Source organism: Urocitellus parryii, chromosome 2, assembly GCF_045843805.1.
Source record: "Urocitellus parryii isolate mUroPar1 chromosome 2, mUroPar1.hap1, whole genome shotgun sequence".
Taxonomy (NCBI): domain Eukaryota; kingdom Metazoa; phylum Chordata; class Mammalia; order Rodentia; family Sciuridae; genus Urocitellus; species Urocitellus parryii.
In genome coordinates, this window is record NC_135532.1 from 39,038,686 (window position 1) to 39,052,989 (window position 14,304).

The window sequence follows — 14,304 nt, forward strand, 5'->3', positions numbered from 1 at the left end:
TATAATTAGATTTCCCCAAAGGATAATTTAAACATACCCTCGTGGAAGCATACTGCAAAATATTTGTTTTCAGTCTCTGCATGAAAACTGAATTATAGAATACTATAATGGAATCATACTCCTCTTCTCTGATCAAAACACGTTTGAATGTCTGAGGAAGAATAATAAAAACACTTATTAAGAATTTTTCTCTTCAGATTTTCTTCCTTAATAGTTTGTAATACTTTTTTAACTAGTAAGTAGTATATATTATACAGAAAAAAATAATCTGAAAAAGCCTTCTTAGGCTTGGATTCTGTATGCTCAACTAGAAGTGGAATGTCCCAGAATGATTCAGAGGGTAACTACTAGTCAGTACATGGAACAAACAAACATCCCCAAAGACAGAAGTGGACAAGCTGACAGGGTGGAAAGCTTTATGGGAAGCAAAGATCAGAGCTGATCAAAAGACATCAATATTTCGACTATATTCTCTGTACCTCCCTGATCCCCAACATCTAAAAGGTTCAAGAAGTGTACATTATTCCATTGCAAGAAGTAGACATTTAGTAAAAGCACTATTTCTTTTTTGACTGCTAGATTTTACTTAAATTTTAGTTCAGAAAAACCACAGGATTTTATAGAATGCCTCTGAAACACACAATTAAAATGACTGGATTTAAAAAATAATTGCTCATGATAACATATAAATACATAAAAATAACCTGGTCTGTATTACTTCTGAAAACTCCAATATTAAGCTGGAAAAAGTACTCACTTATCATAGGAGGGTATGAAATGTATGTCACATCAAGTGTATTTTATTAATACTACTTGCCTACAGGGGAGGTAAACTAGAAGCACAAAATGTGTTTACAAGGAAAATTTTCATTATTTCTTTATAAGGCTGCATTTACACTGGCATTTCCTATAGAGTAATAAAAATAACATCTAATATCCTATTTACTTACATCAAATTTATTACAAATGTCTTGCTTACTGCACATAGTATTATTTATTAAGTTAAATAATGAATTTAGATGATTTCAAAATCTGCCTTAGCTTTCCAATTCCATTTTAGTTACAGATAATCGGTAATATAAAATAAAAAATTTGATTTGTGAATTTACACAATGTCAGAATATATAATCTCATTAATGACTTAAATTATCTATATTATAAATATGGATTTATTTAAAAAAAATCTTACCATGAAAGATTACCTACCTCTTGAACAGCATGAGGAAGATCCTTGTATGCTGTTACAATGATTTTGAATTTAAGGTCTATATTCTTCACTTTGCATATGCCATACATAGAACACATCATAATCTAATAAATAAATGAGATGTAAAAGTACAATTTAATTACATCTTTCGGTTAGCTTCAAAAGAGGGAAATCTAATTTCTATAGGGTTATTTTATTTTCATCCTAAGCTCCATTTGAAAGTCTATGTAAAATGTTTAGCCCAAACTGTATTTAAATAACAAAATGCAAATAACCAACTTTCAATTATTCAGGACTGATTATCTGATTGGTAAATTACATTAACTTTGGCTCTTGTTCTTTAATTTTTCCCCAGCAGTGTTGAAACTGGAATCGGTTAATTGTATAATTACCACTTAAATTTAAAAAAAAAATCAGGTATGAAAGTTTCAAAGCATTGGATAAAATGTTTTATATATGTGGTGTTGGTATGGAGGAACTGGTGACTGGAAGGCAACAAAAGAGAGACTTTTGAATTGTTGGTCATGTTCTGTTTCTTTTCATTAGCATGACTCCTTTTGAGAGATGGATTTTTTTATATGGTATTTCAATAAAAGATATTTTCAACAAAATATATTTTAAATGCAAAAATAAGATTTGAAAATGACTTTCTGTGACTTTAAAACATCACATTTTCTTAATCTGCATGAACTTTCTTGTCTAATTTAAGTATGTATCACTTCTGCAACATTTTGTTCACATCCACTATTATCAAGAATACCTAATCACCATCCCTTGCTCAGCATCTTACCAAATCTGAACTTACTATTCCTTTCACTTACAATGCCATCAATGTATCCTTTTTGCCCATTCACATTTTTCTTTTTTTTGATACTTGGCCTCAGCAACTTAGTGAGACCCTGTCTCAAAAAAAAGGGGGGGCAGTGGTAGAACACCTTGGGTTCAATCCTCAGTACCACCACCGCCCCCCCCCCAAAAAAAGAAAGAAACAAAACAAAAAAAGGAAAACATAACAAAACTATTCACAAACAAAAGCCCTAGCCAAAACGGCTTTGCTGGAGAATTCTATCAATATTTAAAGAAAACTTAATAATAATTCTTCACAAACTCTTCTGAAATTAGAAATGTTCCCAAGTAATTCTATGAGGCTAGTATTTATTTCTCTGATACCAAAACTAGATAAAGATATCATATGAAAACTATAAATGCATTTTCTGATTATACATGTAAAAGTTCTCAGCAAAATTATAGCCCAGACAAACTGAATCCAGAATCATATCAAAAGGATTATGTATTGTGACCAAGTGGGATTTATTCCAGAAATGCAAGATGGGTTTAACATTTGATAACAAATTAATGTAATATACCATGCCAGTACATTAAAGGAAAAAATCTCACATCCAATAGATATAAAGAAAGCACTTGACAAAATCCAATACCTTTTCATGATAAGAGTATTCAAGAAACTAAGATAAGAAGGAAACTTTCTCAATCCATCAAAAGGCATATTAAAAACACACAGAGACACACACCCTTCCAGGGCACATCCCTATGACCTTTCTCCAACCATGCTCCACTGCCTACAGTTTCCAATACATCCCTATAGTACATTCAATTATCAATGGATTAATTCACTTGTGAAGTCAGAGCATTCATGAGCCAATCACTTCCCCCAAAGCACTGGGGATTGAACCCAGGGCTGTTCTACATGAGCTTGACCCACTCCATCTCCCTATTTTAATTCTGAGGCAGGGTCTTACGAAGTTGCTGAAGCTGGCCTGGAATTTTTCATTCTCTTGTCTCAGCCTCCCAAGTAACTGGGATTACAGGTATATACCACCATACCTAGCAACAACATAGTTAATGTCTTCCTCTAATATCAAGAACAAGACAAGGATATGCCCTCTTAAGCCATTTCCATTCAACCTCTAGGTTCTCGCCAGGGAAATCCAATAAGAAAATGAAAGGCATTCAGATTGAAAAGAAAGATGTAAGACTATCTCTATGCACAGATGACATGATCTAATATATAAAAAGTCTTAAGGAATCTACTTGAAAATTATTAGAACTAATAAAGAAATTTAGCAAAGTTGAAGGATACAAAAAGAAATATACCAAAAATCAATTATATTTCTATATACTTGCAATGAATGATCCAAAAATGAAATTAAGAAAATATTTCATTTATAATAGTATTAAAAATAGTAAAATACTTGGGAATAAATTTAATAAATACTCTGAAAATTACAAAAACATGTTATAAAACAAAAAGATCCAAATGAATGGAAACACATCACATGTACGCGGACTGGAAAACATGCTGTTAAAATGACAATGCTCCCCAAATTGACTTTAAATTTAATGCAATTTCTTTCAAAACCTTCTTTACAGAAACTGACAAGCCAATCCTAAAATTTATATGCAAATACAAGCTTCAGAATAGTCAAATCAATTTTGAAAAAAAATATATGTATGTTCCCCATACTTCCTTATTTCAAAATATTACTACAAAGCTAACTTAGTCAAGGCAGTGTAAACCAGGCATCGTGGCACAGATCTTTAATCCCAGAGACTATGAGAGGCTGAGGCAGGAGGATCACAAATTCAAAGCTAGCCTTAGCAACTTAGTGAGATCCTGTCTCAAAAAACAAAAAAAACAAACTGGGGATGTAGTTCAGTCATAAAGTGCCCCTGGATTCAATCCCCAGTACCAAATATATATATATATATATATATATATATATATATATATATATATATATATATAGAGAGAGAGAGAGAGAGAGAGAGAGAGAGAGAGAGAGAGAGAGTGTGTGTGTGTGTGTGTGTGTGTGTGTGTGTGTGTGTGTGTGTCAGTCCTGGCTTAAGAATAGCTCTATAAATCAACAGAATAGAATTTAATGTCCAGAAAACACTTGAACAGTTGTAACCCATTGATTTTTAGATGCTGTCAATGGGGGAAAGAAAGAACTTTTCAAGAACTGGTGTGGTTGAGGATAGGACCGGGAGAATAGCTTAGCAGAGCACCTGTCTAGCATATATGAGGTCCTGTGTTCAATTTCTAGAAGAAGGAAGAAAGGGGGTAAGGAAAAGGAAAGGAAGAGAGATGAAAGAATGCTGGAATAACTAGTATTCTATAACAACAACAAAAAAATGAAGTTGGATCTCATACTACTTGTTATGGTTCGGCTCTGGAAGGTCCCCCAAAACTCATATGTTGAAGGTTTGGCTACCAATGCTGCAATGCTCAGAGGTGCGGGAAGTGATTAGATCATGAGAGCTCTGACCTCACCAATGGATTAATCCATTGACAGCTGAATGGAGGTGTTGGAAACTGTAGATAGTGTGGCATGGTTGGAGGAAGAAGGTCACTGGGGGCATGCGCTGGAACAGTTATTTGTTGTTCCCAGCTCCTTCTTCTCCTCCTTCTTCTTTTCCTCTCTCCTTCCTGGCTAACATGAGCTAAGAAGTTTTCCTTCTCGGTGCCTTTCTGCTACAATATCTTGCCTCACTCAGGCCTTTCAAAGCAATAGAATTCACCATCCATGATCTGAAACCTCTGCAACCATGAGCCAAATAAATCTTTTCCTCTTTAAAGTTGTTTTTTTCAGGTACTTTACTCACAGTGACAAAAAGATAACTAATATACCAGCTACAAAAATTAGTTCAAAAGAACCTAAGTGTAAAAGCTAAAAATGTTTAAACTCTTAGAGGAAAATAGGGATAAATAAGTCATAATAACCTCAGATTTGGCAATAGACCTAGTAATAAAAGAGAAAAATAGATCAATTGAACTTGATCAAAATAAAAACTTCTGTGCTTCAAAGGACACCAACTCATAAAATGAGAGAAAGTGAAACACAACTCAGAATGAGTGAAAATATTTGCAAATCATATATCTCATAATGAACTTGGGTGTAGAATATATAAAGAATTCTTGTAAGTCATTAAGAACAAAATAAATAATCTAATTTTAAAACACATAAAGGCTGTAAATAGACATTTCTCTAAAAAAGATATACAAATGACCAATCAACACATGAAAAGATGCTAAACGTCATTAGCTATCATAGAAACGCAAGTCAAGACCACAATGAGGTACCACATCAAACCCACTGCCATGGCTATAATAAAAAAGGTAAGTTAGTAAAGACAGAGAGAAATCTGAAACTCATACATGACTGGTAGAATGTAAAATGGCACAGCCACTTTGGAAAACAACCTAGCCATTCCTCAAAAGGTCAAACAGAGTTATAATATGATCCAGCAATTTCACTCTTAGATACATACTCAAGAGAACTGAAAGTATATGTCTATATGAGAATTTGTACATGAATATTCATAATAATACTAGTTATAATAGTCAAAAACCATGTCCATCAATTAATGAATGATAAAAATGTGGTTCAGATTCATAAAACAGAACATTATTTGGCAATAAAAAGGAATAAAGACCAATACAAATTATAACACAAATGAACATTGAAAACATACTAATAAAATAATTCAAACACAAAAAATCACATATTATTCCATTTATACAGAAATATCCAGAACAAATCTGGAGACAGAAACTAGGTTAGTGTTGCTTAGGGCTGAAGAAGTGGGGGTTGGGGGGGTGGTTTATTCCTGCAAGATAAGGGGGTTTCTTTTTGGTGTGACGAAAATGCTCTAAAATCTCTTCTTCCTGGTTGCCATATCCTGAGCTGCTTCCCTCTACCATACCGTTCTTCCATGATGTTCTGTTTCACCTTGGGCCCAGAGCTATGGAGTCAGATAACCACAGGCTAAGAACCTCTGAAACTGTAAGCCAAAATACTCTTTTCTTCGTCTACATTGTTTTTGTTGGGTCTTTCGGTCACAACAATGAAAAAACTGACTAAAACAGAAATTGGTATAGAGAAGTAGGGTTACTGCTGTGACTAACCTGACCATGTGATTCAGAAGCCTTTGGATCTGGTTTATAGGAATTTTGGAAAGTTTAGAGATGCAAGTTGGAAAAGCTTTATAATGTTGTAAGTGGAGCTTAATGGGTGATTCTGGTGGGAGCGAAGAAGACCAGAATGCCAATAGGACTGTGGACAATAAAGTTTGGACTCATTAAGTCTAAAAAGAGGAGGAGTCTATTGGAAATTGGACTAGAGGCCATTCATGCTTTGTCTGGCAAAAAAGTTGTCTACATTTTGCCCATGTCCTAAGACTTTCTGCAAGGCTAAATTTAAAAATGATGTATTAATTAATCTGGTGAAGGAAATTTCCAGACAGCACAGCATGAATATTGCTGGTGTTATTTATCCAAGTTTACTGTGATAATCAAGAGAAAAAAAGTAGAACGATTTGAAAAACTTTCAATTTGGTCAGAAAAGTCTGAATAAAACTGGAGCTAAGGAAGGTATGGTTGTTAAAGAACCACTAAAGAAATGTTAAGTATTTTATTCAGAAACAATAGGAAAGACAGCTAGAGCATCTCAAAAATTGGTAAGACCCATCTCAGGCTCAAGAATGTAAAAGTAAAATTTCCTTTGAGAAAAAGTGGGCACCCTACTTGAACATGTGGCCTAGGAAGTTGTTTCACTGTGCTCAGCCACCCAGGCACTCAGAGACTGCAGCTGTGGTCCCACAAAGCTTGGCTACTGGTGGCAGACCTTGGCTATTGGTGTCAACCATGTAGTGTTGATTTTGCAGAAAAGCAGGATGCTAGAGTTAGGGGTTCATAGAGGCTTCCACAGATATTTCAAAGGAAGGTTCTAGGAAGCCAAAGTCTAGCAGGGTCAGAATCCCTACAGACTACCTTTGAGAGGATGATGTGTGAAGATGTGAGAAGGAAGCTGAAGCTGCAGCGGAGACCCCTGAGATTAAAGATGCCAGCAATGTGTATCAAGCTGAGGAAAGCTGGAGGAATTAAGAAGAAATAAGCCAAGAAGAGAGGCTATGTGGGCTGCAACCAACAAGGCCATAGGGGCAACAGAGCAACCCATGCCTTTTGGAGAGAACTTTATGATACCATGTGCCCCCAAAGTTGGACATGTAAGTACAGGACTTGTTTGCCTAGATAGATTTTAGTTTTGCTTTGGTCCCACCACTTCTTTCTATGCCCTATTTCTCCCTTTTGGAATGGAAATGTTTACTCTGTGCCATTATTGTAAAGGATATATGTAACTTGCTTTTGATCTTTATTCTTCTTTAATATTCATTTTTTAGATATAGATGAATACAACGTCTTTACTTTACTTTATGTGGTGCTGAGGATGGAACCCAGTGCCCCATACATGCCAGGAGAGCGCTCTACCTCTGAGCCACAACCCCAGCCCCTTGATCTTTACTCTTACAGCTGAGTTTGCCTTGAGTTTCAGATCAGATATTAGACTTGGACTTTTGATAATGCTGGAACTGTTAAGATTATGGGAACTCTTGGAAATGGACCAAATACATTTTGAATGTGAGATGGGCATGAGGTTTGGCCTCGGCAGAATGTTATGGTTTAGACATAAAGTATCCTCCAAAAACTCATGTGTGAGACAATAAAAGAATTTTCGCTGGGAAAACTGTCAGGTTATGAGAGTTTTAATCTAATCAGTGGATAAATCCACAAATGTGGATTAACTGGGCGGCAAAGTAGGCAGGTAGGTGTGCCTGGAAGAAGTAGGACAATGAGGGTGTGCCTTTAAGGTTATATTTTATCCCTGATGAGTAGAGTTCTCTTCTTGGTTGCTATGTCCTGAGCTCCTTTCCTCCACCACACCCTTTTGTTATGATGTTCTGTCTCACTTTGGGCACAGAGTTAAAGGGTCAGCCAACTATGAACTGAGAACCTCTGAAACCATGGGCCAAAATAAACTTTTCCTCCTCTATGCTGTTCTTGTTCGGTCTTTTGGTCACAGCAATGAAAAAAGTTCACTAACTCACCCCTGGTTCCTATCCCACCAGTGTTTGACAAGCTCTAATCCACTTTCTGTCTCTATATTTGCTTATTCTATACATTTCATATAAATACAATTATATGGTCAAAAAAGTGCTCTAAAATGAAACAACTCAAAACAGACTAAAAAACCACTGAATTGTGCACTTCTAATGGGTGATTTGTATACATAAATTATATTGATAAGCTATTACCCCCTCCAAAATATTGTTCTTTAACCCATTTTAAGAGATGGAAGGTGGGTGTGGTGGCGCACACCTGAAATCTCAGTGACTTGGGAGGGTGATGCAGGAGAATTCAAAGTTCAAAGCCAGCCTCACCAACTCAGTGAGGCCTTAAACAACTCAGCAAGACCCTGTCACTAAAAAAATATAAAAAGGGGCTGGTGATGTGGCTTGTGGTTAAGCACCTCTGGGTGAGAGAGAGAAAGTGGGGAGAGAGAAAGAGATATGAAAAAGGAGGACATAAGAAATAATTATGTTTATAAACTTCATTCATTAAATAGGCACTGCTTTAGATCAAACAATTTTAAGTTTCATGCTTTTTCTACACTAAAATGAATCTAGCTTACTAAAACACAAAAAGCTGACAATAAACAGGTTCTTCAGTTATTTTTCAAAAGATAAGAATGTATCACTAAATAAGTAGTTATAGACATATACTCTTGAACTCTAAAACTCTAATTTGTAAGGATTATAACAAAAATATAAATGGCAGCCAGCAAGCGAATATATAAAATTTACTAAGTTAATCAATTTTCTTATTTCAATCCTATCTTGTTTATTTATTTATTTATTTAAAGAAATCAGTACACAGTTGAATAAGTAGAGAGAAGAAAAGGCAAAGTGTTCAATTTTCTTACTTGATCCAAATGCCTATCTCTCATGAGTTCATACTCATTTTGCAATGTATGCTGGAAAAGGGTCCAGATGATGTGTTCTAGTTCTGGGTGATCAGACAGAAGGCGTGCACATAGGGTATTTAGTCGGAGATATGCTAGCCGGTACACTGCAAAAGTAAGGGGAAATGAACCATATTTACTGTTCATTTTCAATCACAAGTAGACTTTTAAAAAATCATTAATTTGCTATATCATTATTCTTTTTAAATAGCAACTTAACAGTAACCTCACCTCTACCACTATTTTCTTTATGAATAAATAATTCCTATTAATAGCACAATAGAAGGCACAATACTAGGAAGGCACAATACTTGATGAACAACTATTATATTATAAAACTAAGGCAGAGGTAGAAGGTAGAGGAAGATAGCCCATAAGATATTGTGAAATTAGACAAACCAAATAGAATTTGCTTCCATTCTGTTGGTAATCACTCATCACAGATGTTGGAAATTCCTACTATCAATAGTCCAAGAGGGATAATTATTTTAAAAATAATGGCATTGTCAGTGTTTACTAATTTTTCTAATCCTAAAAGAAAAAATCAAACCACGTTTCATTATAAAATACCAACAAACTCTTGAAAAATGGTAGATGTGTATATTATTGAAGTAGAGCACAACTGTCATTCGAAGTTTATTCAGAGTCTATTAAAATATTATTGGAAATACAGGTTTAGAGAAAAGGAGTTGACAAAACTGAATTTTTGTCTGTTTTAAATACAAAGAGTCTTGGTTTAAGATGGGTCTTTAAAAACTTGCATAGGTAAACAAAACTTTTTTTTAAAATTTCTTTTAGTTGTAGTTGGACACAATATTTTTATTTTATTTATTTTTATGTGGTGCTGAAGATGGAACCCAGTGCCTCACACAGGCTAGGCAAGTGTTCTACCACTGAGCCATAACCCCAGCCTCAGGTAACTTTTTAAAGTTAACCATTTGTCCTGGGTGTTTTAAAACTTGAGCATATATTCTACTTGCCTAGAGTGTTCTAGGACCCTATCCTAGAATTTCTGGTTGAGTAGATACAGGTAGATCCCCAAATTATCATTTCTATAACTTTCCAGGAGACATGGATTCTGCTGATTGGGGCCTACCCTTTGAAAACCACTGCCCTAAGTCTTACAATGTTTGTATAAGTCTCAATATATTTTTGATTTGAATAAAATCAGTAAAAATTCTTATCACAGAGGAATCGGGTCTTTTAGTCTCCTTAAGAGGGCTCTAAGATGGTATGGACTTATATGTTTATATACATGTACACATATGCAAAATAAATTCCCCACCCCACCATATATATACATTCAATCAGAGAATATAATACAAACTGGTTACTAGACTTGTTAAATGTCCTAAAAATAACCAGGGAATGTGCTTGCACTGTCAGTAACACACAAAATAATCTCAACACTAAATATACCTGAATAGTAAAAGTAATATTTGGGCAAATATTTCTAAACATTAATTTGAAGGTATAACAATAGTAATGCAGCATTCCTAACATCAAAACTTTTCTGAGTGCTATGTGGTAGGCCCTGTTAGAAGCATTTTATATGTAATAATTTATTTAATTATCCTGAAAACCCTACAAGGTAATTTTTATTCTTATTATAAGGTAAATTATTATTATTTTCTTTTCATTTTATAGATGAGGAAACTAAGGCATAAAGATATTAAGTGACTTGCTCAAGGTCCAACCAAGTAAGTTGAAGAGACAGGATTTGAACCTAGTCAGCCTGGTTATAGAGCCCATGCTCTTGAAAGTAATCTTCTACTAACCTTTTTTGTAAAAGAGTGAAAGGGAGGTAGATTTCAATGGCTTCTGAGTCTGGAAGGCTGAGTTTGCTTGTGTCTCTGCATTTGCAGTAGAATTTACACGTGTAGTTGAACCTTTTTTCTTTGGGGATCTTACAGGTGAAAGATACCTAGATGTATTCAAAAGAAAAAGTCCTCATTTGAAATTTCCTAAGAGTCATACACATACATACATGTTACACACATATACCTAGACACATCTTATGTATTTAATCTGTGGTTTTCTGTCAGTTTCCCCAAGCAGGCTATTTAAATACAAATTGGGAACAATCGCTTAATAGGAAAACTATGTTCGTTATAGTATGTCTAACACTTTTAATAAGTGGCTTTCCCTGAAATTACTTATTGGGAAAACAATAGCTAGCTGTATATGCACAATTTTAACAGTAGTAGTGAGATTTAGTCCATAAAATAACTTCAGCTTAAAAAACAAGTTACTAATACCAGTGTTGTCATGTGTCTTTGATTCTCCTGCTAAATTTTTTTTTACTGATAACTATGATTCATGTACATGTTGACTTAAGTTATACACACACACTCTCCGAAATTACCTAGCACAGAATTCTATGACTTAGTACTTCAAATAACATGATCAAGACAGATTTATACCTGTTTACTAAATATGCCAGGAATAAATCAAGGCAGGGATATCAGCAAATATTCTCTCTCAATTTATAGCAATTCTTTTGTTTTATATTATCCTCTATTTAATAGAATAATCCATGTCTATGCTTTTATTTTGTTTTGTTTTAATAGCAGAGAAATAACTCTGAAGAGGAAGTAGAATTTGTACCCTAATATGAGTATTTCCACTACATGCAGTATGTTAATTAGTGCAATAGGAAGAGACTCACCAGCACAATTTTATAAGTACCAGGGCCTGGTCTCTTATTCTCTTTGGTCTTCCTTTCAGTTTTTTAACTGAAAATTATAGACTAACTTAGGCAAAGTTAGTCTCCTTTGAGTCCTGATGCAAATATCCAACTACCTAATAATGGGTATCATTACTTGCATCTCAAACTTAATAAGGTCAAAGTAGAACTCTGGATTTCTTCTTCTCAGCTTTTTCTCATCTCAAAAAATGGCCACACATTTTATTAATAAGTAAAAAACCTAGAATTTGTAATTATTTTAATTTCACTGTTTCCTAAGTTCCTCAAATCTGATATAAAACTCTGTAAAACTTATTAAGTATATCTCTAAATGCACCTCATATCTTTCTCATTTCTACCTTTAATGCTATATCTTAGACTAAGTCATCCATATCCCTCACTTGAACTACTGAAATAGTCTTCCAAATGGTCTTTCCACTTTCTTTCCTGTCCTGACCCTTTTTCTCCCCCAAACCCACCTGGTACTTCAAATAGCAACCAGACAGCGGTCCTTTAAAAATACAAATAAAACAAGTTGCATTCCTGCTAAATGGTTTCCCACCGCTCTTATAAAATCCAAACTGCTTACTATGGCCTGTGGGAACCTACAAAATCTAGACCTGGTCTGCCACTCCAACCTCACTGTGCACCATTCTCATACTCTCTATACCCCATGCATTATGGATACCATGCTAGTCCTCATGCCAGTCAAGTTCCATCTGCCCTACAACATGAAGATTTCTGCCTGCCCAGCATCCACTTGTCCCTCCGGTATCAGGTCAAAATATCACTTCATTAGAGAAAGAAAAACTATTCTGTTCGTTATAGTATGTCTAACTCTTTTAATATATACTATAATATAATTCTAAATATTCCATTGCCCTCTAGTTTCTCCTTCATATCACTTTATTCATTTCATTTATACCACTTATTATACTCTAAAATGGACTTACATGTTGGTTTACTTATTCACTGCTTCCTTCCTCCAGAACATAAAGCTCTATGAAGGAGAAAGACCATTTTACTTTTGTCTTCTCAGTGCCTACAATACTTCCTGGCATTTAACAGAACTATTTATTTAATTAAAGAAAAAAATAAAGCTTGATTTATTTATATAAAACTTGCCTAGCAAACAAATATATACATGAATGGAGAGTCTCTATATGCTAGGAACAGTTTGGATACAAGTTAGAATGAAAATGACACCTATGGAAAGTGGTTTCTATACCAATTGCATAACACTGTAATGTTGATTAATATACAGAACAGGTCCATAACATTAAGCACATTTCTATGAAAGGCAGTGTAGCTAGAGAAATTAAAAGCATGGGTTGTAGGGTCAAACTGGTTGGGTTAGATTTCTGTTGACCTTAGGCAAGTTACTTTATTTCTCCTATTTTATAGATAAATGAGGCAGACAGCGTATCTACTACCTTATAAGACAGGTATGAAAATTAAATGAAAAACATGAACATGAAGTACTTAGGTAACAGCCCAACACACACTAAGCCTTCTCAATACATGTTGGCTTTTGCTTTTTGCTCGTACCATCATCTTGCTCTAATCAACTGTTTCAGTCCATATCTCATACTACTCCTTAGATTTACCCCATGCTTCATCCAAAGGGACTGATCTATGTTCTCTGAAAAATGTTTCCTGCTACTCTGGCTTTTATCAGTTCATGTCATTTCTGGCTCTTAGAACACTAGTCTGTCTCCTCTCACTTCCCTAATTTTGTGCTGAAATCCTATTCAATCCTTAAAGCCTATCTAAATTGCCATCTGTGCAATGAAAACTGCTCTCATTACACCAATCCTACATGATTCAGTAGCATTTTGTGTTCCTTCATATGACCGTATTTAGGTCATATATGTTACATTCCTAATTCTTAAAAGCAGTAACAATATCTTATGCAAAATTCTATTCTATACAACTTCTATATAGTGCCCTTATGCTCAAGACATATCTGCAATTTCAAAGGATGACATAATGTGTTCTACTTACATATCTGCTGCAGTGTGATTATTCTGGAAAGGAAGGTTGAGAGAACAAGCAGATTCAAGGTGATCAGCTGGTCCCTCTCGGTCCTTGGATTGTTTAATAAGTTCAAATAAAGGTGAGTCCTAATAAGGTTGAAACAAGATGACATTAAAACATTATTAGTTAAGTCTGATTTTCTCAGGTATGTATCGAAATCATATTGTTTGACATGTGAAGCACTAGGAATTTTAGGCACAACTAACAGTGGCAATTTAGAAGTTAGAATAGGATCATTTTCTCCACCCTTGAAATTCTCAATTACCAATTTTGTACTACACACATATAAAAAAGGAGTAGGAAAATGTATAACTTCAAATGCTAGTACAAATTGAATATCCCTTATTGAAATGCTTGAGACTAAAAGTGTTACAGATTTCAATTTTTTTAGAATATTTGAATATGTATAATGAGCTACTTGGGGATGAGACCAAGCTCAAAACTCAAAAAGCATTTAGGCTTCATATACATCTTTTGTTTAAAAAAAAAAAACATAGCCTGAAGTTAATCTTATACAATATGTTTAGTTATGTTTTGTCTGTGACCTATCATAT

General features: G+C 34.5%; 1 protein-coding gene across 2 annotated transcripts in view; it reads right to left on the reverse strand.

Annotated features, from left to right (window-relative positions):
- The window catches only part of Rb1 (RB transcriptional corepressor 1), a 155,476-nt gene that overhangs the window by 15,695 nt on the left and 125,477 nt on the right, over window positions 1-14,304 (reverse strand). For both annotated transcript variants that reach the window (XM_026393653.2, XM_026393652.2), the window contains 5 exons: window positions 13,718-13,836; window positions 10,806-10,951; window positions 8,989-9,134; window positions 1,207-1,311; window positions 38-151 (listed from right to left, as the gene is read on the reverse strand). In XM_026393653.2, coding sequence (XP_026249438.1) covers window positions 38-151; window positions 1,207-1,311; window positions 8,989-9,134; window positions 10,806-10,951; window positions 13,718-13,836 — 630 coding nt within the window. The remainder of the gene's footprint in view (window positions 1-37; window positions 152-1,206; window positions 1,312-8,988; window positions 9,135-10,805; window positions 10,952-13,717; window positions 13,837-14,304) is intronic.